Here is a 27440-nt window from a genome sequence, read left to right as displayed (position 1 = left end):
TCTGTTTATCATTAAAAACTTCTCTGGAACTTCACTGTTTCTTGTTCTGATGTAACTGGAACCTCTGAAACAAGCTTCTGGTTGTGTTTGTGTCTTAGGAGGAAAAGACAAAGAAAAAATAAAATAAAAATATATAGATGAAAAATATATAGATGACTGTGAAAATAGTTATAATGTTATTGTTTAATGCAGGGTGAAAGGAATATAGGGTTAAGTGGAATAGGAACTTGACAAATTCTAAAGTACCACTTCTGTGTAATTTCAGTGCATATCTTTCTCAAGGCACAATATCCCTCCCCTGTCACACACTGCTGAAGACTTGGGATGCTCAAATCACAAAAAGTTACTGAAGGATAGGTAGCACTCTTTCTGTATAAGCAACATTTAATGAAATTACAGAATAGTGATAACTTGCTGTTCTCCCTGTGCAATTATCCATTTTTCTTTTCTAGTGGTCTATGTTACAGAAGCAAAAGGAGAAACTGTGCAAATTTATCTGGTTTGAAAATGACGATAACAAAGTGTCTGGAGAGAAGGCTGCTTTTGGAGGAGAACAAGGAAAGAACAAAAAATCTGAATGAGTAGGGAACTCGGAACTCAATGGGAAATTCCAGACCTTATATTTGCCTCTTTTTTTTTTTTTTTTTTTTTTAACTTAGATAAGTATATAGTCAAAATATTAACAGATATACTCACAACTGCCTGGACACTCTCACAGCTAACTGAGAGGGAAAGCAAATTTACTGAATATTTTGAATTCCTGCAATTTCTCTTTTAAGTCCTGTGAGCCCTGCCCCCACAAATCTCTGCTCATAGAGCATCTGATTGACTAAGAGAATCAGTTTTCACTTTTAGCATAGAAGGGTGGTTGGGTTAAGCTTGAAAGTGTAACCCCTACATTTTTTTTTTCTGTTTGTTAAAGCAGAAAGAAATCTAAAAACATGTAACATCTAATGATTTTCTGGGTCTTGACTTAGGATTTTTGTTCTTTTTAAAACACTTCATCTTATTATATAAGTATGGTCCTAACTGTGAATGCTGGATGAGTTGGGTGCAGAAGCAGAAGTTTTCAAGAAGTCCTACAATTTATTCTTTCCCTTCTTATACAAAACATATTACTTGTCATATTTACACTGGGTAAGATACAGAAGAGTATACAGCAGATGATAGATGACAATAATGGTCTAATTAGCCTTCTCTAGTGAAAATTTATCTGTTCAAAATTTGTTGCAGCTACACAAATGACTGCATTCCCTATTGTTAGCCAACCACACAGCCCCACTGCTATGGACTTTCACCATATTCTCTCAAAATATTCACAAAGGAGAAAATTTTTGTAGCATATGAAAATTACTTACAGATTGTCAAAATATACATCAGTTTTGAAGGAGTGATGGTTTATTTCTTTTTAACTGGCTTTTGGTGCACAACGATGAGCTTACAGTGGTAGTTCTGTAAGCATACTCCCAAATGTGAGAAATCGAGGCAACTATTTTATTACTACAGTAATAGTAGTAATAAAACAGTAAAACAACTGTTTCATACCAGTTAGTTAAGGCTTTGAATGTAAGAATCAGGTGTGTGTAAAATCTAGCAAATAAGGGAGGTTCCCTTTGTCTATGTATTTTATACGTATGCAAAAAATATTAATTGCTGCAGATATCTATACTGCATAGAGTTTGCTTTTTCAGTACAGGGGAAGATAAAAATGTTTTGGGTGTGGGTGTTCTTTGTGAAGTAAAGAAAACAATGCTTAAGTGACTTAAAGTGTGTGTGGGGGGGGCAAAATTCAGCACTCTTGATAGACACAGTTAATTAATTGATGATTGAGCACAGACTCAGTGATATTCTCTGTGGTGGATATGACTGTCATAGTGGGTTATGTTCCAAGAATAACTGCAAGAGAACCTGCTGGAAAGCCCTGGAGCCAAAAATATTTTTTAAAAAGTGTCTTGTTAATATTGGCTAACAGAACGGATCATATACAGAAAAAAAATAATAAAATCATGTCAACCTTTTAAACAAATGACTAAAAACTCACAGTAATTTATTAGCTACAAAACATTTTGTAGGGATTCCTTTTAAATACAGAATAGTATTTCTAGTGAACAGTATTTTTTTTGTCAACTTTGGAGAAAGGTTCAAAGAATGTGCAGCAAACTGCTAGGATCCTTTAAATTCTATTTACCCCTTTGGCACAAAAGCTCTAAGTATTCTCAAAGCAGATTCATGCATGCCTAAACATGGAAATAGGTTCAAATATGTGTTAAGTTACAGTGCATGCAATACATTCTTTAGATACCTCAAATTTGTCTGTTAATATTATCAGCACATCTGTTCTAAACAGAACGCTTTTAGAGAGGTAACCTTATCACCTACCAAAGAAATTATGGCCCCAAATCCTGTCCCCTCTCAATCAATCAATCAACTGCATGTTTGCTTGTCCTGATAATACACTCCTAACACTGCTTCACAGTGTTCCAGCAGGATATGAGGACTATTGAGACTTGTTTTTTTCCTATTAAAAATAGTAGCAGAAGAATATCATGCTGGATTTCTTTTTCATTGAGAAAAATGAGCAGAAAAAACCATGACATTTTCAGTTCAGTTCAATCCTTACCTGTGCTTTCTACACAAGAAAATCAGACGTGCCAGGACTACAAGACCGACAGCTCCAAATACACAGCCAAGCAGAATTACTTGCTTGACATCTGCAAAAAAAAGAAGAAAGCAACCACAACAAAATAGTAAGGCACATATTTTTCTTTGTATGAATTTGTTTGAATGTAGTCATGTGTGAGAATTTTTTAATTTGTATAGGTAGTGTTGGTATTTTACTGCTCTTTGTATTAGAGGAATAAACTAGTAAAGAATAGGAAATCTGGAATAAGTCCTACATTTGAAGGGTACGGCAGGTGTTTGTGAAAGCTATTCTAACACAAGTACAGTATGGTTAGTGGTTTATATGCAGTCAGTGTCATGAATCTACAATGCTAATTTAGAACTCTCTACCCCCAAAACTGACAATTTTTTAATCAGTTTCCTAAACAGTTTGCTTTAAAAATTGCCCTTATATTTGTCTCAAGTCATTTCTGATGATTAAATAGACATGCTTGTGTTAGTTTTCTGAACGGGCTTAGCAAGAATTTGTTTTGCTGTTCAAGTCAAATTAACTTGATATTAAATGACAGCAATGTTCCTAAAAAATATTGTGCAAAGCTCTTCCATGAAAATTAAAACTGTGAAACTGTAGCTGTTGTTTCATGTGCCATGTAGCTTAAAGGAAAATGTGACTGTTCTTGTGATATGTGAATACTTTGAACTGTTCTTGCATCAGCCTATGAACACACTGAAAGTGTTAAATTAATTCTGCAGCTGAGTAGTAAGGATATGTGAAAGATATGAAGAAATCAGACATGAAACAGATTTTGAAGAACAGATCTTCATTTCTGTTCTATTAAAGAGTTGCAGACTACTAGTGGTTTAGTCCTGTCACTCACCTACTGATGTAGGACAGCGACAGCAGGATTCTTGTATGGCTGTGGTGAGTAACAAAAGCTACCACAAAGGTATTGTCATGAAGGTAAATGTTGGATGACACGTAAGAGGACTCATAACATTTTAGGAGATGTAGTATCTTGAGTGAATTGTCTGGCAAAACAAATGCTTCCTGAATTTTGTGTCCCACTTAAGAAAGGAAAATACCAGTCTCTGAGAAACTGAGAGTCCCAGTGTCAGGAACATTTGTCCCTCACTTACTGCGAAAGGGCCAAACAGCAGTGTAGTCCCTTGTCTTCAGGAAACTGTGGGATCCTAAGGTGGAACTAGATTCAAGGCTCTGCCCTACTGGTGCATTGGTTAATAGCACTGTATCAGGAAGCATGTAGTTTGTTTGGAGATAGATGAGCAGTGGCACATCTGAGTTCTAACATCCCTTTTCGCCTGCTTCTCCATTGCTTTGTCATGTCTGCAGGAAGGACTGTCCAAGCTACAGCCTAGCACACAGTGATGGCAGAATGATGTAATTTACACTTCTGTGACCCTAGAACAGGTAATTTGCTTTATACTGAAGTGTAAGAAAGGAAGTGGAATAGATAAACTACTGTCTATATTGTAAAAATTTTTATTTCATTTCTAATCTCAAGTAATCTGTCTTCATTATTATATGTTTTGCAGTCATTCTTCTGGAAACCATAGACAAATAAAAATTTCATAGTAAATCTGCCTGATGTTTCTCATCTGAAAAAAGGGGAAGAAATAATGAGATTTCTGCCAACTTTCCAAAAAAGAATGGTATTTACATAGAATCTGGCCCTGGAAAATTAGACCTTGAAGTGATGGGAGGACAGAAAAAGAGACAAAAGCAGAGTGTACTTAACAATGCCAAATCATTTTCTATTATGAACAGATTGTATATGTATATTGCAGAGATTTTATAATTTTTAGTTGCATTTTAATTCTGAGTCTCCTTGTTGCCTTTTCTGGATGGTTTCTTAATCTCCTGCTATACAATGTTCTGTGAAGAGAGTTTGCTGTGGTAGTGGCAAGACTTGCAGCAGAATTGTAATTAGAAGCATAGCAAAATAATTATTACCAGAGGATTTCCATGGAAACTTTAATTCAAACAAAACTCAAAAGCAACAATATGCCTAAAAGCGTAACATATGCTTGAAATTTCAAATACAAAAATATAGCTTGCAAAATAGCTGGTGTTTAATTTTGTTTTCTTGCTTCTGCTTCCCTTCCTATCCATTTCTCAAAATCCTCATGCCTTAACTTTAGCTTTTCTAGATTTTGAAAAACAGAAGCATGTAGTAACTAAAACATCTTGTTCATTTGCTATAAAAAGAGACTGAACTTGATGTGCTACAAAACTGCAACAAGTGTAATGAACACTGGAAAGAAGTACCCCTGGAAGCTGAGAATAATAGAAGTCTGGCCCCATGTTCTTGACGAACATGAAGGAAGTCAGAGTTTATTAAAAAAAATTGTTTTAATAGTTCATGCTGTAAGTAAATATGTGACCACTAATTACAGTGGCTAGGCCAGTGGTCACCCATTCAGGTGCCCAGAAATTTGCAAGGGCTATTCATTAATTTTGCCAGCATTTTTCTGATATTAAGAAGGCCCTCTGCAGCACAGCTTGGTAAAATGGATGTTGACAAAACAGCAGCATATTTTTGTGTGGAGAGGAGAAGCGTGAAGAAAACTGACCTCAGTATCAACAGGTATATGAAGATGTTCTCTGTAATTACGCTGAATTCAAAAGCAGCATAAGGCAAACTGTCACTAGACTTCAACTCTGTGTTAGACTGCATGCTAAAATGTATTTAGTGAAAAGCAAGTACTGGATATCCACGTTATAAAATTATTAGAGCATTAAACTCAAGTGAGAAGAACTTTGGTCTGTTTTGCCAGTCTTCTCTGGAGAAACTTGGATCTCTCTCAAAAAAAAACCCCACTTTCTCAGATGGAGACTGATATCCAGAAGCATATCTTCTGATGTCAAAAGAGGAATAAAGCTATACAGGAATGCCATTACCAGGACACAGCAGTTAGAAAGACTGAGTGAAGAACCTTATATGCAATTTATATTGCTTTGAATATGATAGCCTGATGCTATGGGCAGCATTGTTACTACAACTTCCTGAAAAAAATATGATTTTTGGCTCAAATTACAAATGAACTACAATCTCAAATTTCAAACAGTAAGGAAGGTCTGTACTACAAACAAATCTCTCACATCTTCCTTTCCCTTGCCATCTTTCAGGGAACTGCTGGAAAACATTTATTTTTTGTTTACTTGTCCATAAAGCTGTGGCACTTGGTCATTCTGAATACAGTTGATTTCTGAGTATCTTCCAATCCTTCCCTCTGATCTTTCAGGCCTGGCTTTTTGCCCCTTTTTCTCAAGCATAAATGTTAACATCCAGTTTGCTTATTGAGACTGACTGGCTCATATCCAGTATGCATGCGGTTGATGGCAGCAATGGAAAAATGTTCTAAGTTTTCACTTTGGCAATATGTTTTGCCACTGATCCTTTTCAAGCTCTGGCCTTACTTAGTGAGGAGTTTATTCTTCTCAGACTTAGATGAAAGATCTGTTATTTCTGTGAACTAAGAAAGATGGTCAATTATCTGCTAGACCTTCTAAATCTCACATTTTCAACAGTTAACTATGGTACTCCATAAATATCTTTGGCCTATCACAATAAATAAAAATGTACGAATGCCTCTAGCTTCACACTTTCCAAAAGAGCATCACTACTGAGACTGGCCTCTGTGAACAGTCAGTTGCATATTTAAAATTAAGCAACATTCTCTGTTTTGTACTTGTTTTGTGCAAATGTTCAATAATTATTCTTTATGCTAAAGACCAGTCTACTGCGCAAACTCTCTTGTGGTTCATCTTGGCAGTATCCCTGATCAAAAATATGAAACAGTGTGGCAAATAAACAACTAGTTGGCACAGGCCTGCCAAGGCTAGTGAAGTGTGTCTGCTGGCGAAGAACTCATCGCTGACGTGTTCTGCATTTTCCACATTTCTTTGAAAGGAACTCCGAGCAGAGACCCTGTTGACGGGACTTCCTTGCTGAGTATTTTCAGAGCAATTGACCCAGCATTGGAAGTGCTTCAACATGTCCTGTGGCCTTGCGTCGCCCTGGTGCTTTGAAATGTTGCCACCTTGTGGACATACAGAATATCTATGGGCTATCAGTAAAAGCTTTATTTTCTACAAAAGCTGCCTGCTAGAAAACATTCTGTGGTTTCCTGTAAGTCACAGAGTCAATCTAACTGTTACTAAATACAAAAATTCCACGCTCATTAATAATCTAATAGTAATGACACAAGAGCGGTATTAAAATCCTGGATTTTATAATTATTAATATTACATCACTCACAATAATTTTTCTGCTATAGAATAACACATTGAATGTTCAAATAGCACAGTACTTCAGAACAAAAAAATGCACAGGCATTCAGTAAGTACAGGTTTATTAGGAGGAAGAGTGGGGAGAGGTAGAAGTGCTATGTCTGTTCCCTGCCCGCTGTTATCACAGACTGTTTAGTAATGAGTTTCTCTTGAACTATTCGTTTTAGAACGCATGACTTCATAAGCCACTCCTCAGATGGCTCAGAGTGGATATATGTTTGCTCCAGTTAGCTGCAAATAATGTTAAAACTAAATTAAAACCAAGTATGACAGAAGAAAGAATGACAATAAATGACTGGGACTGTGCCATCATTTATTCTTGAAAAACAGCTCTAATTCTGTGGATACTCAACGATTAAATACTTTGAAGTTATCTATGTGTATGTATCTATATGAAGATATGTGTGTTTAGAAAACTGACGAAAGAACATGCACGATATAGGAGAAAAGCGCACAAAAATAATGCTTTAAATAAGGATTGTTTTTCTGTCCTTTGTAGCTGTGTAACAATTAATAGGTAAATACTACACTTTCCAACTTTTCTATGAGTTTGAAATTTATTTTAAATTGTCCACTGAAGAAGCACAATTACTAGTTCCTTTTGGTCAAACCAAGAGAAAGAGATGTTACTGTGCCCCAAGTACTTTATTTCAATTACAGATGACCGGTGTGATGAGTTTAGCTTTAAAAAAGCTAATCTAAGATTAACTACTTGTCTTCAGGAACTCAAGGGTCTCACATCCAATGTTTTCTCAAGTAAAAAAAGCTGCTTTTCTCAAGAGGCATCATGATATTGCCTTGTTTGTGATGATGATTTATGATGACAACTTCTAACATTTAAAAAGAAACAGACCTGTTCTCAGGATGCAGCTGGGTGTTTCCCCGGACCAGGCCCCTGTTGCTTGACAGATTCTTTCCTTTGACCCAGTAAGCTCATAGCCCTGATTGCAGATGAAATGGACAGCTGAGCCCAACAGATAGTTCCTTCCTTCCTTCCTTCCATTGGCTGGATGATCCAGCCAGCCACAAGAGACCACTAGTAAAAGAGAAATATTTGGTTGAAGTGTTTTGGATTTGGGTTAGCAAATCTACATCACAATGATTCATATACTATTTTAGCAGCAACTCAGAACAGGGCAAAGATTTTCAGGCTAACTGAAAGAAATCATTATGTTAGCAGCCATCTAGTTTCTTTTAGTAGCTTGTGATTTTGTAGAAAAGTGTAGCAAGTCACATTTTCAGCCACATTTCCAGATTACTCCCATGGAAATTTTTTGCAGGATTCAGCCATAAAACTGGCGAATATTATCTTTGTCAGGTACTATTCTAAAATTTGGCTGGGAAGTATTCAGGTTGAAGATAGTGGTTGAGGATGTATGCTCACTTTGGATCTAAATGTCTTGATCACCTAACTCAAGACATAACTTCAGACACTTCACTCCTACCTGAGGTTGACCGATAGAAATCCCAGACATTCAGAGGCTGGCAGACATGTCTCATCTAGGTTCTCTTTAGTATTTCAGATTTCCTGAATCCTGAAATTCCTGTTGTGTGAAAGTGCTAAAACCTTGGTCTTTTGTGTATCAATTGCTCTGTGTATAAGGTAAGCCTGGAATTCAGCTGGGAAAGTTGCTATGTTACCCCTACCAATAAGAGCTAGCATCATGTTATAAATGGACAAGGCAACTGTAGGTGAGATGGAAGAGCATCTGCAATGCACTTTGAGATTGTCTGCTATTCGCTCATTTCACTTGTTTTCCAATTCTGAGGAGGGCAGATGAAGGCACAGAAAATGAAGCTGAGGCTTCTATATATGGCAATGGTGGAAGAGTTCAGATGTATTTGTCCAAGTATCCCACCAGTGCAGTTTTCCTTGTACAATGATGAGTCCTCCCGGTAAGAATGTTTACAGGCATATACAGTAGTAGTTGAGCACAGCTTCCTTTAATAGTCTCCACTATTTAGATACCCTGCAGAAAGAGCTGTAGTAGTGGATGTTTTGTTTAATGTTATCTCACCTGACTTTAGACTTTCTACTAGCCACTTGTGATTCTGATGAGATAGTCTTGTTGAATGTCCTACTTGAAGACTTCTGGTTGTCAGGACATCGAATCTGCAGAATGGGTCAGAGTCACAGAGCAAGACCATGGCTTTCACCAAGGGATCAGCAGGGTCTTCATAAGGAAAGAACACTGGCAGAAAAGAGGAGTTGTGCTTTTCCCCATAAAAGAAATTGTTCAATAAGAACTCTGTGTCATAAGTAAACAGGGAAGTTCCATTTTCAACAGTCCCTTGGGAGACAAAGAGAGAGATGGAGATTCATGTATAACTTTGTCTACAGACCTATACCACATTCTGATCGTAATCCAAGTGCTTATTTATGTAAATGTAGCTAGAGCTGGAAAAGACCTATGAAGACCTATTTAGTACACCTTCCTCCCAGAGTTCAAGCTCATTTTTCTTCCCACTAGTGCCATTTTAACCCAGCACTAAGGTCAGTGTTTGGTTAACCTGGCGTTTGATCAGTTACTTAAAATTAGATCCAAATAATTGCATAGCTATGATTTTACAAAAAGATGGTTTTTAGAGGCCTCCTGCCAAAATGGTGATAACAAATACCTCAGACAGAGCTAGCTAAACCAAACATTACAAGCAACACAAATCCATATCCTATTTGTCCATAATTTATCATTTCTGGTGTATTCTTGCTCTTTGCTTTTACTGTGCTACAAAGGAAACGGGCTGAAGTACGAGCAGTGAGACTTTTCGGTATGATCTGAATCTTGGTGTATGGCCATGCTGTGCTTGATACAGAGAGTGACTGGTAGCCAGAACATATTTTGCATCACATTTCTGGCTCATCTGCTTACTGTATGTTAGGAATAATGCAGACAATTTAACTCTGCAGGCTAGACATAGTAGCCTATCCATTTTCACTAAATGAAAGTAGATATTCTTTTATCTTTTTAAAAAGAGACAATTATTAAATTGTGATTTAATAATTGATTATTAAAATTGTCAGCATGATACTTAATGGAGCATTGCTAATATTCTGGAAAAAGATAGCTGTTCCTGGATATTGTTGTACTTTTTTGACACTTCAGTGTTGTGATCTTGTGTCCAGCTGGGCACAGCAGATGGAATTCTCAAAGTCTAAGCTGTCAAATATGGACACTAGCCGTTGATGGAGCAAGGAGCAGGAGGCTGCCTCCTGGCTCTGGGTTCATCTATTTTGGCTAGATATTTCTCCCACTTGTATAAAGAAGGTTACACTTCTCTTCCTCCCTTCTCTCCTCCCCTAGAGGGTGCTTAGCATAGACATAATTTTCTAGTGTGTAGATTACAAACAATTCTGAATTTGCAAAGGAAATGAAATTCCAGGACAAAGAAATCACTTACATTCAGCTCCAAACTCAAACAACTGCTGGGGATTGGCATGAACTGATAGGGTTGTTTTGTTCTTGAAGGTATACTCATCCTCTGTATTACCATTCATTACCCCAAAGAGACCCTGTGTATGATTCATAAACTTTTCTGGGAGCAGGACTGTCAGCATCAAAAATCCTCCACTTCCTCTTATTTCCACTCCAGCCCCAGAAGAGAACATCACCGTGATGTTCTGATCAACTGTAGAATGGAGAAAGAGACCTATAACAATGAGAGGGAGAGAAGAAAACATCTTATCAACCCATAGTAAACAGCTTGTTGTGTCAGCAGTTTTAACTATTTTTCTTAAAGCATTTCCTCTCTTCCCCTCTGGGCTACATTCTGAGAGGCTTTTAAAGGGAGGCTGCACCTTCACACCATCAATTTTAGGATGAGAAGAGCAGCACAGCTCTGAAAAACTTCTGGCACTGGAGCAGTAGATTTGTATAACTGTGGTAAGACAGCTACTACAGAGTAGTAAGGAAAAAAGGCTCATTGTGGGTATGAGGCGCATTGCCTTCTGCCAGCAGCACAGAGCAGAAGCTTTAGGATATGAGATGATTATTCGAGTGAGTGTCTGCGAGCCGGAAGCACTGCTCTCCATAGTTACATATTTCCTCTGCTCCTGGACTGTCTTGCCAAAGCCTCCCTATTATGATTCCTTTTCCAAACCCCATCACTGTCTCATCCCTTTTCCCCTGCCTGCATCTCTCTGTTTCTGCAGCTCTTTGTCTATGTATCCTTCCCTCTGTTCTTCATTATATTTTTCAGTCATTTGAGGTATGCTACATGGTAGCCACAGAAACTTCTTCTGCAGAACAGGAGGTTCACTGTTAAAATTCCACTAATGTTTAGAATATTTGTCAAATCATCATAATAAGTAATCAAATGAACATGGCCATGGAGGAATAAAAATGCAACTCTTCGTAGTATCTTTTGATAGAAGAATAATGGAATAGCATCTGATCAATCAAGAGAGCTCCTCGTATGGGAATGTGAAATTAAGTTATATTTTAATACATATTTTGGTTATATTTTGTTGTATTTCATATTACTAAGGTAGGTTTAATTGCATTTGATCTAGTAGGCTCAAAATCGAATGAGTAGTAAGGAGTTCTTCATTCCATTCACCCTTCATGAGATGAGAAGGAAAATCATCCTTCCACAAGCCTCTTAAACACAGCATGGAAGAAGTGGGCATTGAAGCCAGCTGTTAAACATTTCAGTATCAGGACTGCATGCCATCTCTTTGTACTCCCCTGTTACATCCCGGAAAGCTCAGGGAAGCACCAAGTGCTGATAAAAGCCATTTATGTTATTCGGACATGCTGGGAGAGGAGAACATGCCACAGTCCAGCCTACTAGCAAATCTGACAGCTCCATTTCTTCCTAGACATAGCATAGGTACTTCCAGCTACAACTAGGTTATTTACAAGTAATGGTAATGAGAAGCAAGAAGGCTGCAGAATACAATGTGCTCACCCAAACTTTGACTCCTTGCTATACCTCTCCATAGGGACATAGTCACAGTGCATGTCTTGCCAGCACGCTTGATCTATGGCTATTTTGAAGGGGATCCATACCTTGTAATGCTGGTGGCCATACTGCTCCCCACAGCATAGCAATCAAGTGTACAAATGATACCGCTGTAACTGATCTGAAAGGCCAGAGGAATCCACACACCAGGTTACTCTAAAGACAGGGCTAGCAAGGCAGATTAGATAGATACAGTATTCTCCCCAACATGCTGCCGTCAATTTGATTTCTTTCACTGAGGCGCATGCTAGCTGTGCAATACCACTAATTCTGCCTTGACTCAATGTCTCTTTTCACCATCTGGCAGCAACTGAACTGAAGAAAGATTGGTTAAAGAATAAAATACCATTAGCTGGGATATTGCTAGGCCTCTGTTTCATTTGTCACATAACAGGCAGCCTGTTTTTCAAAAATATAGGGAAAAGAAAATTGAAACACATGCATCTAGAGATACTACACGGGCTACATGGGAACACAAAGAACATCTGGAACACAAGCACAGTAGGCAATAGCTTTCAAGGTGAATATTTGTATCTAACCTTTTAAGTCTATCCAACTTTGCTCAGAGAAGTTGACCACCATTTGGTTCAACAGGACTTCCATATTCAAATCCTCTGAATAGCGTACCTCGATCACATCAGAGCTGTTCTCCTGCACAGCCACTGCAGACAAACCTGTCACCTGAGTCTCTGTTCCTTCAAAACAAAAAAACCAAAAAAAACAAAAAACAAACAAACAAACAAAAAAACCCAAAATACCCAACATCATATAAAGTAAATATGGAAAGTAATACTCATGTAAGGAAAAAACAGATATTTGCTAAAAATAAATAAATACTATTATTTGTATTTGAGGGAACTGTTAAGGATATAAATCACATACAAACCCACAATTTAATCATCCTACCAATGTAATATATTGAAAGCAGAATGTTAACTACTCAGAAAGTCTGTAAATACTAAATTCTTCAACCCAATGGCAGTGGCAGAGGTATGTCAGAAGAATGGTTTATCTCCTTGCACATTCATTTCTCTGAGTATGCCCTAGGAAAACCCATAATCTCACAGAAGGCATGTCAAACAGAGGAAAGTAAGAGAACAAAACAGCAGACAGGATCAGGGATGAACAACGACTAAGCAGCTGATCTCAGAGTATAATACAATACTAGTATGGTAAACTTGAGATGGCACTGCTCGGTAACTCATGTCACTACTCCCACAGCCACAGCAAAATGTATCAAGAGCCTAGTGTTTCCCTGAAAATCCCTATTCCATCCAGTATGACATTCAATTCATGTCTACTTGGATGCTCTTGCCACAGACAATTTTTAATCCATCCTAACAGTTTTACTGGAAATATCAAATTCTTAAATGGCATTCCAGATGTCAGATGGAATATTCTTTCCTGAAGCCAGTCTCTTATTTTATGCTCCATCGGCACTAGATATGGGAAAAGTAAAAATTAATGTATATGATATAAGGCTTTTCAGGTTCTAATGAGAAATGAGATGCCATTCGGCTGTTTTATACTCAAATTCTTCCTTCATTTTAAAGTGTGCGTATATGATCATCTCCATCTTACAGGCTAGTTTAACATCTGCCCAGTCAGATGATGAAGACCACATGCACCTCTAGGTTTTGTGCCCTAGGCTTTGTTTTACAAACAAGCTAAAAGAGTGGGACAATCAGAACCACTGAACAAAAACAATCCCCTCAGCTACCTTCATGTCAGACGTTCAGAATTTTTCTGCTAGCTTGGGGTATTTAGAAACAACTTTTTCTCCATACCAAAGATGTTCTCTCAGCTCCTTCTAGGACATTTTTTCTCTGTCAACATATGCATACCTCTACACATAACACAGGAGGAATATAAACCAGGACATGCACCTACCTGCTTCCTATTAATTACCAGCTACAGTATTATCAGAATGTGTCAGCTAGCAGTTATGCCTGTTGACTGATTCCTAGAATTGACCTCATGTTTCCTTACAAAGGGAGATGAGAGTGGAGAGAAATGAGAGCTGTTTTCCTGAGTTCTTAAAGGCAACATATATCCTTAAACTTTCATTATTCAAACCCAACAAAACTAACAAATAACCTTTGATCGGGAAGTTATTTTTCCCCTGAGTATCTCGACTGCCTTTTGATTAGCTTCAAAATGCTGATCTTTCACAAATGGCCAACATGCCTAAAAAAAAATGACATTCTTTTTTTTAAACCTTTGGCAATTCCAGTAATAAAAAGGACACTAGCATGCTCTTTGCATCTTTGAAAAATAATGCTTTTTGTAATTAAAGTTCAGAAAAATGTTTCCATTTATTTTCTTATGCTTCTTAAAAAAAATGGTATTTTTCCTTTCTTGCTGTTATACTTCTAAAGGCACTTCTAGACTTGCATACCCAAAGGCTTGTCTTTCTTCCCATGCATGTAGTATCAGTTGGCCCCAAAAGAGATGCCTAATTTTGGAATTATTTATGTTGACTCACATGTGTTTCCTTGGTGTATTTCCCCAAGCTAAATTATTACAGAACAATCTTGTAAAGCTTTAAATTTATCCTTAACTAGTACTTTGTATTCCTGACTTCATTTTGGATTCTGTGATTTACCTGGGACTCATTTGTTTATCTAGCGAGGTAAAACTCCTTTTGGAGATTTGCAAAGTTTCAGTTCTCTTGACTACTTTTTTTCAGGGTTTTTACTTTCTGTCTCAAGTCAATAAAAACAGAGTTAAACAGATAACACTAGCCCTACTCTACATACATATGAAGAAATACTGTGCTTCATAACTCTGTTTTTGAACATGATGCAAGTAACCCAACTCATTCTTTTGTCAGTTATCTCACAGTGAAGTTCGAATATCTATACCGACAACTCAGAAAGCACAAATGTATACTGTAAATAAAAAGTTATGCTGTCACTGATAGGAACATCAATCTGAGATGCTCCTCTGTCTGAAAATGGAGGAAGGACAATGTTAAAACCCAGAGAGATAGTAGCATAGCTTGGTAATTGGTTAAAGAGGGAAAAAAGAAATGAGAAGATAGGAGAAATGCTATGAAAGAGTAAATCAAGCAGCTTCATATGCTACTATCTGTCATCACCACTTCATCTCTTACCAACTTACCATTGGGAAAGCGTGCCTGCTGGGTCCTCCCCTGCACTCTTAGAGATGTCAGATCAGACTCCACGAATGTGTATTCCCCTTGGCCTTTGAAGGTGAAGTTCAGACCATCAAATGTGATGAAGTGAGGGTCCCCAAAAGCAGATGCTGTTTTAAACAGTGGAAAGAAATCAGAACAACTGAAAAATGCAACTCATTACATTTCCTAGGTTCGCTTAAAAAAAAAAACCCCAAAACCTCTCTGTGGCAATCCAAAGAATGACACTTAGAGAAAAAAGAATGCAAGGAGGAGGCGGACCTGTGGTAAATGTGACATGAAGGAGTGTCACTTCCATAAATCATATTCACTAGACCAAGGGAAAGAAGGTCATTTTCCCCTGCAGTAGTTAGTGCACTCACTTAGGATTTGCAGGCTAAAATGCAAGTCCTTATTATGATTAATTACATCTAACACTTCCAATATAAAATCCTGGTAATGAAAGCCTTCCTGTAAGCGGTAGGTTCAAGAAGTTTCAACACGTCAGGCAAAGTAGGTATGTAAGTCCAGCATCTCATGTTCTAGAAGAGTTCTCTAAGTACTAAGGGAGGTCACTTTTTTGAGGTGTTTCTCCACTGTGTCCATTTTGGGCATGCTCTGAGAAGCTTTTTAGCATTCAAATCTTTGTATAGGGATTGGTAGAGTTTGGTGGTTACTCTTCTCAGAGGCTTAGGCTTGCACAAGGTTTATGAGTATTCTGCATGAATGTACATGTTTATGAGTATACACCAAACTGCCTATGTGCAGTTACATAGGCAGTTTGGTGTATACTTCCCAGAAGAAAGCCAAGCATCTCTGGGGCTTAGTGAGAATTGCAAGATTCATTTTGTCATGTTTGAATGATGTAATGGCCTAACTACATCTGGGAATCTTGTGAGACCACGTACTTCAGATCCCTCATCAACTGTCTTTGCTAAGAGAGCCATATTTTAGCCTTTCTTTCATGTAGAAGAGCTGTCAGGGCCCTGAGTACACTAACAGGCCCTAATTGCCCTGACTGGCCTCACCTGGGCTCTCTACCTACACATTCAGCCTGCTGGCCAAAGCAGTCTGTCTAAGCCCAGGCTTGGGCCTTCAGTCTCTGCCTGAGCTACTTTGCAGACGCACCAGCCTTGCTACTACACTTGGCTCCCAGCTCCCCAATCCTTAGGGAGAAGTTGGTCCTTGCTGCTTCCCGACAGGGACTTTCAATGGGGAAATCAGCAGAGACTAAGACTATTCACTATTGCTAGTCCTGGGAGAGTCTCAAATGAATCATCAAGAATCAAAAAAAAATCTGTTAAAATGGGAGACATGCAAAAAAACCCCAAATCAAAGATCAATTAACCTTTGCAAGAGAGGCAGGTGAGGGTAGCAAAGCGAAGACACCAACCCTAGCTCATGTCATGTCATGACATGTCATATCATGTCATGTCATGACATGCTAGATTCCTTAGTGCCCTTTACAGTTTTCTCTTTTTTGCCTGAAATCCACTGCTTCCTTACTGTTTCCTTCCTTAAGGGAGGATACAACCCTGCTGGAGGTACCTGCACCCTACCAGCACATAACAAGGTGAGATGTGGTAGCAATAGAAGTATGCAAGACTCAAGGACTGGTTCCTAAAAGCAAGGGGAAGGAGCAGTAGAGGCACTAGCAAATGGTAAGACTTCCATATTTGATGAACAGTATTTTTCAGCATGGTAGATTTTTCTAGCTATTGCCAAGTTGTCATTAAACATCTGTAACTTCTTTCTGAGGACATGACCACAGACAATAAAAAGGCATGAAGATTACTAAACTTCAGCTATTTAGCTTCCAGGGGTTGATGAGATACTCAATAGTTGAAAAACCTGCAAGTTAAAAAAATATATACAGTTTTTGCCACTGACAGATCAGCTGAAGCCTCCCATGAAAATTTTCCAGTGGATATTGTACCCTTAGCATTGTCAGTGGAGACTACATAACATACCAAAACCAAATCTGTATAAAATAGCTGTACTCCACAACAGAATTCAGAAACCCTCACCAGCTCGAGGTGGGTGGTACATCCTGCAGTCGCTGGAGGGCCGATGTTTCATGTAGAACTGACAATTATCAGACCACAAGCAGCAGTAATAGAAGCTGATGACATCATAAAGCCAATGGGAAAATCCAGGTATCCGTGGAGGCTTCATGAAAGGTGGTGAACCCCAGTCATGGCCTCGATCAGGTGTGCTGCCTCCTGTGGAGTCTTGTGTGAGGATCTGGGTCCCTGTAGCATCATAGCAACACTGCTGCCCTGCTGCGTACTGGGGACTGATTGAGAAATGCAGTGAGAAGAAAGTCACTGTTTAGCTCAGTGAAGTCCATCTGTGCTTGGAATTCACCTATTGCTTTTTTATGGACATAGCTAAATGTTTTGGTTAGCAAACTTTAAGTGATGTCTGCAAATTACACTTCTCAGCTTTTTTTTTTTTTCAATTCTTTTAAGATAGACTATATGAGGGAGTGGGACAGAGGGGGTTAAAACCAAGGCAGTAAGGAAGTTCTGTAGGCCTTGTAACTACAGGAACATTGCACTGTTCAAAATTGTTCTAATAGGATAAGTGCAAAGACTAACTTGTTTAGTAAGTCTAAAGCTTTACTTCATCTCAGCAGTAAGAGCTAATAAGTGAGTAAGAGGGAAGCTATGCACCTGAGAGCTGAGGGTCCAGAGACCTTTGTGACTTCTCTGGTAATGCTATCACCTTGAGCGGAACAAATCATAAAAAAATGCAATTAAAAAAAATGTTCTTTACCTGGCTTGAATGGCCCTCACACAATGCACAGCCCCAGGGTGGTAAGTACACACACTCCCTTTTTCAATGTCACAGCCATAATCAGTCTGAAAAAAATCAATGCTCATACTTAATATGAGTTTTCGTTTTGTCTTTTCTTTTTGTATGTCCTCTTTCCTCCTCTTTGTCTCAGAGGTATGTGGATAGTCTAAATGACCTGGTAGTGGCTCTGCTGTTTGCTTCATATTTTGACCCTGATGCTATAAGCATGATTTTTCCATCAGTTTCATCTGGAAGAGCATCTGAAATACCAAGACTGAAAATTCAGTAATGGTCCTTTTCAGTGGGTAGTTGTGTAGCATGGTATAGGAAAAATAGTGAATTTACTACTGAAATGATTGAAGCAAGTATAAACATGTTAGTCTAATCTCTGTATTTTGCAGACTATTAAAGCAGACCTTGAACAATAGATCAGGGTAAATGGGGAATTCAACTGCCAGTGTAAGAAAGATCACGTCAGACTAACCTTATATTTTTGTTCCATGTATTTAGACAGAGGCAGTAGATTTAATCTTTTCTCTTTATATGTTCTTGTGTGTATGATTTAAAAGGCATATCATGTTTGGAGCTTCATAATCAGGAAAGGATGGTAGAGAAAAATATCCAATGTTTATTTTCAGTATGCATAAATACACTGCCATCATTTGGTATCATAAATAAGAGATAAAGCCACACTACCACTAAGTGTGATAAGTCAAACTTAAGCCCATGTTATAAGTCTGAAAATGTAAAATAAATGGCAATTGATTTCTTCATGTGTGTAAGTTCTTAAGTGTCCTTCTTAACAGCCAAGCAGAGAAGACAGAAGGAAGCAAGAGACTGGAAATAGTGGATTACAGACTATGAACTCAAGAAAAAAATGGAAGGGCTTGCAGTAAGTTACGGTATACCAGGCAGAAATGCAGTCTACTTATTTTGGCATGGGAATGTACTAGGATGTTAACTACAGACACAGACTGCCAACCTGTAGGATGCTGAAGAAATCATCCCTGCTCCCAGCTCCACAGGGCTCACTGCACCCTCCCTGAGTGTTTTTTTATCCATCTGTTGACTCACTGTCTTAATCCCCTGTTTGAAGATGCTTTCAGTTGGGTGTCTTACAGGCACTTTTTTATTCATACTGCCCAGATAAACTGTATTTGCCTCTGCTGTTTGACATGCTACTCATGCAAATTTAAATATTTTATTTCCGTATATTGAATTTTAGAGGGAACAGGGGTGTGCAGGGAGTTCCTGAACTCCTACATGGAACAGTAATAAATTAGAGTGTTCTATTTACTGACTTACATGGAACCTGCCAGTGTCAGCCCTTGCCTGTGCCAAGGTGCAAGGGCAATCTGTAATTTCTTCAAGGAAGTTTGGAAGTTTCTCCTCTTTCCTGTCCCATTCTAGGCATTTAGCAGTTGCCCATGCAGCTGGGTCATTTCTGAAGTCTTCCCCAAGGTGCCAAGCCAATGCATGCTCTGGACTCCAGACTGATGGAATATTGCTGAGGGGAAAGAGAAAAAAGAAAGAAGAAAAAGGAAAGAAAAAGGAAAAAAGTTTATCAGATGGCTAAGGAGCCTGAGATTTTTCTTTGACTGCAAAGGTCACAGTTTTCTTTTTCCTGCAAATACTTATAGTACTCTGGATTTTTTCTAATTTAAAGGGCAACATGATGCATGCAGTAAGTATGCAATCATCAGAAATATATTTTCGCATTTGTGCTTCTGGCCTATACTGATCTTTTTAAAGACACGTTTTCTTTTCATACCCATGGCTTCATTTAGGCCAGAATTAAGGATGTCTGGCTTCTCTTAAAAGAAATCCAAACATAACCCTGTCCCAGGTAGTATGGGGCTCAATGGCAATAAGTGGCAAGAAATCACTGAGAATCCTATAAGTGTTCCAAGACCACTGTTTTCCACCCATGAAAAGTATCATATATAAAAAGAAAAATTTCAAGAAGTGTAATAAAAAATCCTGCAGAAGGAATAATGGTCATCCTCCTATGTCTAGCTACTCCAAACTGATAAGAAAAATAGGTGTGATAGATTAGCAGTATGATCAAACACTGAGGAGATGAAATTAACATATTCACAGGGACTATACCATCTACAGACATTCAGAAAAATAATGAAGCCAAATGCCTCCAAATTTAAAGAGTATGTATGGAGCACTAACAGAGCTAAATCACCAAAAATCATGGGGAAACACATAATGAAATAAAAAGAAGTGGGTATAAAATCTGTAGGCCTGCAAATGCCTGCATACAAAAGAGAAAAAAGCAAAATGCAGAAGAGGACTTGTGGTTGCCATGAAGAAAAATTCTACAATTTGGGCCTATATCACAGTTGTGAAAAAAAGAAATCAGTTGTGAAAAAAAGAAATCAGCATGTTCTAGTTTACTGAGAAAAAGCAAAATATATCATATTAAGTAATCAAGCCATGAACTCAGAGGGCTAAATACTGCAAGTGAAACTGATGTGGCACAAGGGAACATAAAAAAAGGCTTGTAAATTTCCACCTACCAACAATGGCAAGGAATTAAGAAGTCTGAACTGTTGTCTTAGTCTTTGCTAGCAGACCTTTTCAAACATATAATTTTAATGTGGCTATGTTTGGAGGAATGATCATGATGCCATTTCAAAAAAAAACAACAAGTAGAATATTATGGAAATGCACATATAAGCTAAAATTTCCAGTAATGCAAAGAAAACAAACTGTTGCTATTAACAACAAAATAAAATAAAATTTTACAGAAACAAGGTGACACTAACCCCGACAGACATTATTCTTTCTAGTAAGAAAAAAAGCAAGATAACATACCTAGAGCAGTAACACACTGTGGTATCTCCCATTAGCTATCTTTAATACTGTGTTTGCAACTAATTTTTATTTTCTGCTAACCAGTGTAGGTAATTGCATGTTTTTCTTTAGATATGATCTATGCCCAAAATGTAAGCGGTGTAGTTTTTGAAGTGGATATGCAAGTTCTTTTCTTTACAAAATAGAGCTTGAGCCCCAGTTTTAAATATCAAAGAAGATAGCAGCTTTAACATAGAAAATCATAATAAGGTATCTGTGATACATGAATGTCTGGAAGTACTTGCCTCTGCCCATCAGAATAGACGCCAGGTGTAATTCTCAAAATTCCAAAGTCCCAAGTACTGTAATTTCCTTTAGCAGGTACAGGTGTGAAAGAAAATGTCCCAGTATTGGGTGCTTCTCTTACCAAAGTATAAAGATATTTCCAATTGGCCAGCCAGTTCTCTGTGTAACTGTCACCTGTCACATAAAGGAAGAAAATGCTTTTGGATGCTGGAAAAGAAGTTACCTACACTATGGCAATTACCTGTCTCCACCTGTATGGAAATGAAGAGGAAAAAATGACATTATAATCATAGGTTATTTATACTTGCATACCTTTTCCTTGGGCTTCAGTGAAAGTGGTAGTATCAGACTGCACAGAGCTCTGCACAAAAGTTACACAAGAAGATAGCTGCTTATACGCAGATATTAAAAGTGTCACTTTACCTATTTCCTCGTATCCCCAGACTTCTATATTGATATGGGTTGCTGGAAGCACCTGGTGAGTCCAGGTGAGAGTTAAGTTTCCGTCAGTGTTGGGGGTGCCATAATATTGCCATTTTGTTGCATTTACCAGCACAGATTTTTCTCCATCTGAAACTTTGCTGTGATGTACTGCATTACAGAACAGAAGAAGGATTAATGGCATTTTTGCTTTGCGTGGCCCTAAAAAGGTGCCACCTCAGCACAAGATTTAGCAGTATTTCCCCTGTGCATGTTTCCTAACACAATGCATGATATAAGAACAGTAAACTGAAGCTGAGAGAATACAGAACCTTGAATAATGTGTGTGGTCCTTGTGGTCCTTAGATCTCAACATCAGAAGGCCGCTATTTTCTGATAGAAGTAGCTACTAAAGGGCCCCGTTTTGGTCAGTCTTACTTTTGACTTGGAATTTTTATGACTTAATGCTACTGGTACTAAATAGCTGCAGAACTAGATTGCTGCAAAAGCTCATCTCTCAAAACACAAATCACCATGAGGGGAGCAAGAATGACTTTTCTGAGGTCAAACAGCCCATTTAGGAAGAAGAGAAATGATTAGAAGGGAAGGCTTACATAATGTGCCCATGGAGTAAGAATATGAAAACAAGAAGGATACTGTAAATTTAGTTAAGTAACCTGATAACCAGGTTCCAGAGTATGGAAACGTCAGCCCATCATCTGTGGAAACTTCAAAGGGGACAAAACCAGTCTCATACAGCAACGGAGAGATGCAGTGGGCTTTTCCATCCTTAGCAACATAGCCACTGGTTTCAATTTTCTGCTTGAACCTGTTAATATTGAAAACATTTTTCAATGTGCTGCTGAGAGACAAAACATTCTGAATGTCTCAGTTGTGTTACATTAAGCAATCTTGTGTTGTGTGCAGATCATTCAAAGCCCCATGGTGGTTTTGCCTGTAGCAGTGAATATAAACTTGAAAAGCTCATGTGTACTTTGTGCTTATACTACAGCATTGTGGATTCTGCTGTGCACTGCACTAATACACAGCAAGCTGCAAGCCTCAGATTTACTATTTAATTACTGGCGGAAGGGAGTGTGATAAATTAGTAACAAAAAACAAAAGGGAGAACAGTAAGTCAAAAGTGATGTTAATGTTGTAGGATTACAGAGTGGCTAATAATGACAGCGATACATAGGTTTCACCAATAGATTTCTGATTTTTTTTTTTTTTGCTAGTAAAACCTATGAATGCAAGGTTATTTAACACCATTCTAGAATTTCTGTTGCAAATATTATTTAAGAGGTCATTAGTTCTAATTTAACCATCTGCGTGCAAGTATGGTTCTTGCCCAGTATCTTAAAGTATAAGCCTACCTAGAACTCTCCCAGATAATAGCTGTATGGTGACCGTATTGCTACTCCAGGTACCACAGGAAGTTTGAGGCCTGTTGCTAGGTAGTATCTTCGCTAATCTGCACTGAAGTTTGTACTGGCCATTACAAAGCAACCGTGCAGGTAATTCACAGTACACAGTTGTATTTTACAGAATGAATTCCTGTGTTTTTCAAAGGTCCATTGTAAAAAAAGGTAACAGATTTCCCGATGTAGGACTAAAATCATTTCAGGTGCTGCTATCCAGATGGTAAAGATTTAAAAATCTAACTTAGAGCCATTGGTGGAAAAAATGTCAGGACACTGGCACCATAAAAATGCACTACACCTTACATAACGTGTACATAAGGTTTACAGAATGACATATACTTGGAATCTACGGCTTTGTCTTACAGGCCAAAAATAAGGTGTCCTACCTGGATTTCTTTCTCTTTGCTGGAGTTCTGTTTCAGTTTGAGAAACTACTATTTCTTTTTCCAGAAATGGCAAGCTAAAAAAATATTAACAATCCTGAACAAGCTCTGTAAGAAATCTCTTTTAGAAAAGTCACTGTTGTGGTATGTCAAGGGAAGGACTATCAGGGCAATGACTGTATCATGAAATGACTCAACTGAAATAAATGCTACTGTGTAGAAATACATACAAGATATATTCTTGAGGGTGAAGGTTAGCAGAATCTTTGCATGTTTGAGGAGTTAAAAGAATTCTGACGTCTTTATAAAGTACGCTTTCATTCCTGCACAGGCAAGTCTTGTTTTGTGGTAATCACCTACTGTTGGAAATTCGCAGTGAGATTACCAAGGTTCATCTCTCTTTGCTACAGGAGTATTAAATCATGGCCCACCTGCATCTCAGCCCAGAAGAGGTATTAAAAGTTGTATTTTCAATCTCAAAATCTTTTCCTCCCATCAGGGATCCTGAGTATGGAGAAATGTGAAGGCAAAATTCTTTATAATCAGGACAGCAAATCCTCAAGGACTGGCATGTCACCTGGCAAGAACATGTACTGAGCAACTCCCCACATCGGTGTGAGCAAGAATCTGGAGTTCCTTGTTAAAAAAGAAAGTAAAGGAAGAAAAAGACTTAGTTAAGAATGTTACTGAGCTGCTCTAGATGGTTTCTGAAACAGAAAAGCAATGCCTAAAGAACTATTCTAAATAAGCGTATTTATGGTAGATGGACATTAGATTGGAAATGTGTTTAGATGAATGGTATAATCTCCTGTGTATTAAAGTGGCTCTGTTTTAAATAGAGAAATACGTTTATTTACTTCCTCACTGATATATAATGCCACCAACTTCATGGGTTTTTTACATCTAATAGAAGGAGAATCATAAATCTCCAGAGCAGTCCTTTGGTGAGTATCATGAATCATATTTATTAATAAGAGTAGCTCTTATGCAGCAAACCAGAATGGGATCCCACTACTGTCAAGACTGCACAGGAATCAATGAGAACAGAAGGCTAGAACTCTTGGGTGACTGGAAAGCTAACATTAATGACACAACGTACCCAACATCAGATTACAAAAAGCTATTAAAATTTATTTCTGTTTATTTTGTCCGAGCCTAAACTTAAAAATGTAGCTGTTAAGGTAAACAGACAGAGAGGCCCTGGCCCGAGGTTTAGCTAGATGAACAGAATGTGAGAAACTGCAAGCCATGACATGAAAAATTACTGAACATAACAGACTGCTGGTCGATATGCTTGTGTGACTGCACTTGATCACCACAATCTCTTTTTACATCCCATTTCGATCTTCTGTGTGATCGTGGTCTCTGTTCCGTGTGTGCACATGTAATCTGCCAGCAAACTTCAAGCTGGACTAGACAGTAAGTAGAAAGAGATCCACATCTGGAAAGACCCAAGGTCTCAGCTGTTGACTGGCTAGGGGATTTGGGATCTGGGATATCAGATGGACATCAGACAGATTTTAAAGTTCATGCTAGTATGCAAGGGATCTGTGAATCTGGAGGGAGAGGGTTTTTGCTAGTGACCTTCCATCTTGATCAGCTGGAGAAGAGGAACAGAGCTGAACTGTGTGCATCTTTATGTGAGAGCTGTGTTTATGTGGGTGCCAACAAAGGCACTGTTCTGTGTTAGTCTTTATCTGGCTGTGTTAGTGTGATGTGTGTGGTATGTGTATCTGCCTCTTTGCAACAGGAGCTCAGCCTCAGTATTAGCTGGATCTACAAACAGAAACAACAGCAACCGTATCAATGGGACTGAGACAGGAAGAACTTCCTGAATCTGAGAGTTCACCAGATCTAGCTGTAGTTGATTAGAAAAGAGAAATCTACTGGGTCTCAAAGCCTACTGGATTCAGTTACTCCTTAAAGGTCATTAACAATGTATAAACCAGACTAGGAGAGGAAAAAGAATTTATCGTTTATAGTTATCCTCTGATGAGGCTAAAGAGCATTGCTTCCAGTTCCAGGCATGTCATCTTTTGTCCAAACGAGGAGAAAGTATTCGAGTTTAGTTTTGGGAGGGGGAGGGAGTGGAAGGTTATTTGGTTTTCTTGGTAGAATAGAGAGAGCAAGAATAAGAAAAAGTAGTAAAATATTTCTCTCTGATGGCCTAGCTCCTTCATGCTTGGATATTATGGGAATGTGGGGCAGTAAGGAATAAGAATGGTAGTGGGTCAGATATAAAGGTCAGCCTTCATTTGCTGCCAGAAAACCCCTCTGTGATGGAATTGGTAAAGCCTGTTCAATATAGGGAGCTAGAGAGTTAATCTAGAGCCTTACAAATAGCTGCTACCATGTTCTCCAAATTGTCTCTTTACCTACAGAAGAGATCCACTACCCTACAGGAAATGGACAGGAGGAAGAAGCTGGAAATTACAAGGTATGGATAAGAGCTAGCTTGTGTGCCTTTGCTTTATCTTATACAAATGGTATCAGTAATTTATTATTGAGATGCATAGTCTAAGGTTCAGAAGTGAAAAAGGTTTGTAATTTAAAGCAGAGAAGTTGTTGAAAGTCACTCACCTGCATTCCAAAGGGCAGCAAGGGAGACGGGAATGAAGAAAAAGACACCTATGCCAATGAATTTCATGACTTGTCCAGATGATTCAAGGTGAATGATTGTAACTGACTTTGTGCCTGTCAGGGAAAAGCCTTTTATAGAAACACGTGCCCAGATTCTCAGCGTTCAAAGGTTTGTTTAAAGTTACTGAAGCAAAACAAACTGAAGGAGATGCTCCTTTTCACAGTTCATCTGATTTAGAAAAAGCGTAAACAGGAAAAGACAAAAAAAACCCAGAGTCAGTAGAATTACTATATATTACTTTAACAGTTACTTTTTCTGAAAAGCAAGGAACTGTATGTTGTTTTTGCAAGCATTTCTGCTCCAAAGTTCAGGACTATGGGGTCAGTGGCATGAGGTGAATGTTTTAATTTTATTGGAGAGAATGACAACAGTTATCGATAAGAGGAGCCAAAAGAGTAGCTGCTGACAGTACAGTTTTGTTCAGGAAATTCTGAGATATTGAAAAAGCACATGTTTACTGCATAAAGTGTGCCAGGATAGGATTGTAAATGAGAGAAGTGAAAACAGAGTTCTGAGGAAGCTATAATTGAAAATGGCAGTATGCTGATAGAGAAATGGACTATAGAGACCATTTCACAGAAGTAGAATAATATTCAAAGAAATATTGCAGAGCTGGTGTTGTAGAAGTTACTGTATAACTGTTTGTTCTAATAGTGGGAAAGGAGCTTTATGATGAAAGTTTCTTTTTTTAACTTTTCACACTGCTTGAAGGCTTGCGAGTATTTCTTTCACTGACTTTGCGCAGTGGAGATTTTTACAGCGTTAACCGAGGTTTATTGCATGTGAATTAAAAGGAGGTCTACAGTAGCGTCAAAGCAGCCTATCATCAGCATGGTTTATGCTGAAACATACAATGCTGTTGTTGGTTGCTGCTTGGCACAGCAAGAGTTGCAGCTAAGGGGTGCTCTTGGTACTAACAGTCACTTAGACCTTGCACTTCACTGGGAAGGTGGGAACGAGAATAACTTGCAGTGGTTACTGGAATTCAAGATAAGTCAGAGCTAAAGTTAGGAAAAAACAACAAAACTTGGATTTCTCATTCACGTTCCTTCTGATTTAGGGAAGGCAGCAGTAGACCATGTTGCACTTCTTCAAGTAAAGGTCACAAACAGCTAGGTTTGGGTTGAGTGCAAAGGAAACATAATAGCTACTTGCAATGCTTTAGGGGTTTGGGTACTCTCTGTCTCCTTCTCCTTCCCTTCTTTGTTGTTTGCAGAAGTGTTATTCTGTATTGGACTTCTTAAAGAAGCTGGCAGCCCTGAACTGGCATCTTGCTACTTAGAAATCCTTCACATACATTCTCCTTCCCTGGTGGAAGGAAGGACAACTGTGAGCAGGATCAAGCGCCTCATACTACTCTGTTCATTCCTGTAGCAAGCATCCTGCTTCCTGTGCCCGCACAGCGGATAGAGGTGAGTGCCCGAGAGGCACTCTCCCTCTTGCCATGGGGCAGCAGCACAGAGGGTACAAGAATTGCAGCATACGCAGGGATGTGAGCATGACTAAAGCTGCTTTAGCCCACGAAAAATTTTCAACAACTATCTGATGAACTAGGACAGAACTCCTCAGGTTGCTCTGCCAAGCTGGAAATGACACTATCAGTGATCTCAATTCATCTTTGGGTCTTCCT

At 38.4% G+C, this 27440-nt stretch overlaps 1 protein-coding gene across 1 annotated transcript; it reads right to left on the bottom strand.

Annotated features, from left to right (window-relative positions):
* Positions 1–11: 11 nt before the first annotated feature.
* On the bottom strand, positions 12–25816 carry SUSD2 (sushi domain containing 2). The gene is made up of 15 exons (XM_062590233.1): positions 25750–25816; positions 23601–23805; positions 22040–22191; positions 21366–21533; positions 20942–21116; positions 19137–19338; positions 17811–17896; positions 17060–17328; positions 15020–15163; positions 12436–12591; positions 10334–10582; positions 8953–9225; positions 7788–7970; positions 2621–2711; positions 12–93 (listed from the first exon to the last, which is right to left on the bottom strand). The coding sequence occupies exons 1-15, from the start codon at positions 25814–25816 to the stop codon at positions 12–14; spliced, it is 2502 nt and encodes an 833-aa protein (XP_062446217.1).
* Positions 25817–27440: the final 1624 nt, after the last annotated feature.

Source organism: Rhea pennata, chromosome 17, assembly GCF_028389875.1.
Source record: "Rhea pennata isolate bPtePen1 chromosome 17, bPtePen1.pri, whole genome shotgun sequence".
NCBI lineage: Eukaryota > Metazoa > Chordata > Aves > Rheiformes > Rheidae > Rhea > Rhea pennata.
Note: the sequence above shows the minus strand (reverse complement) of the source record. Positions and strands in the feature narration are given on the sequence as shown.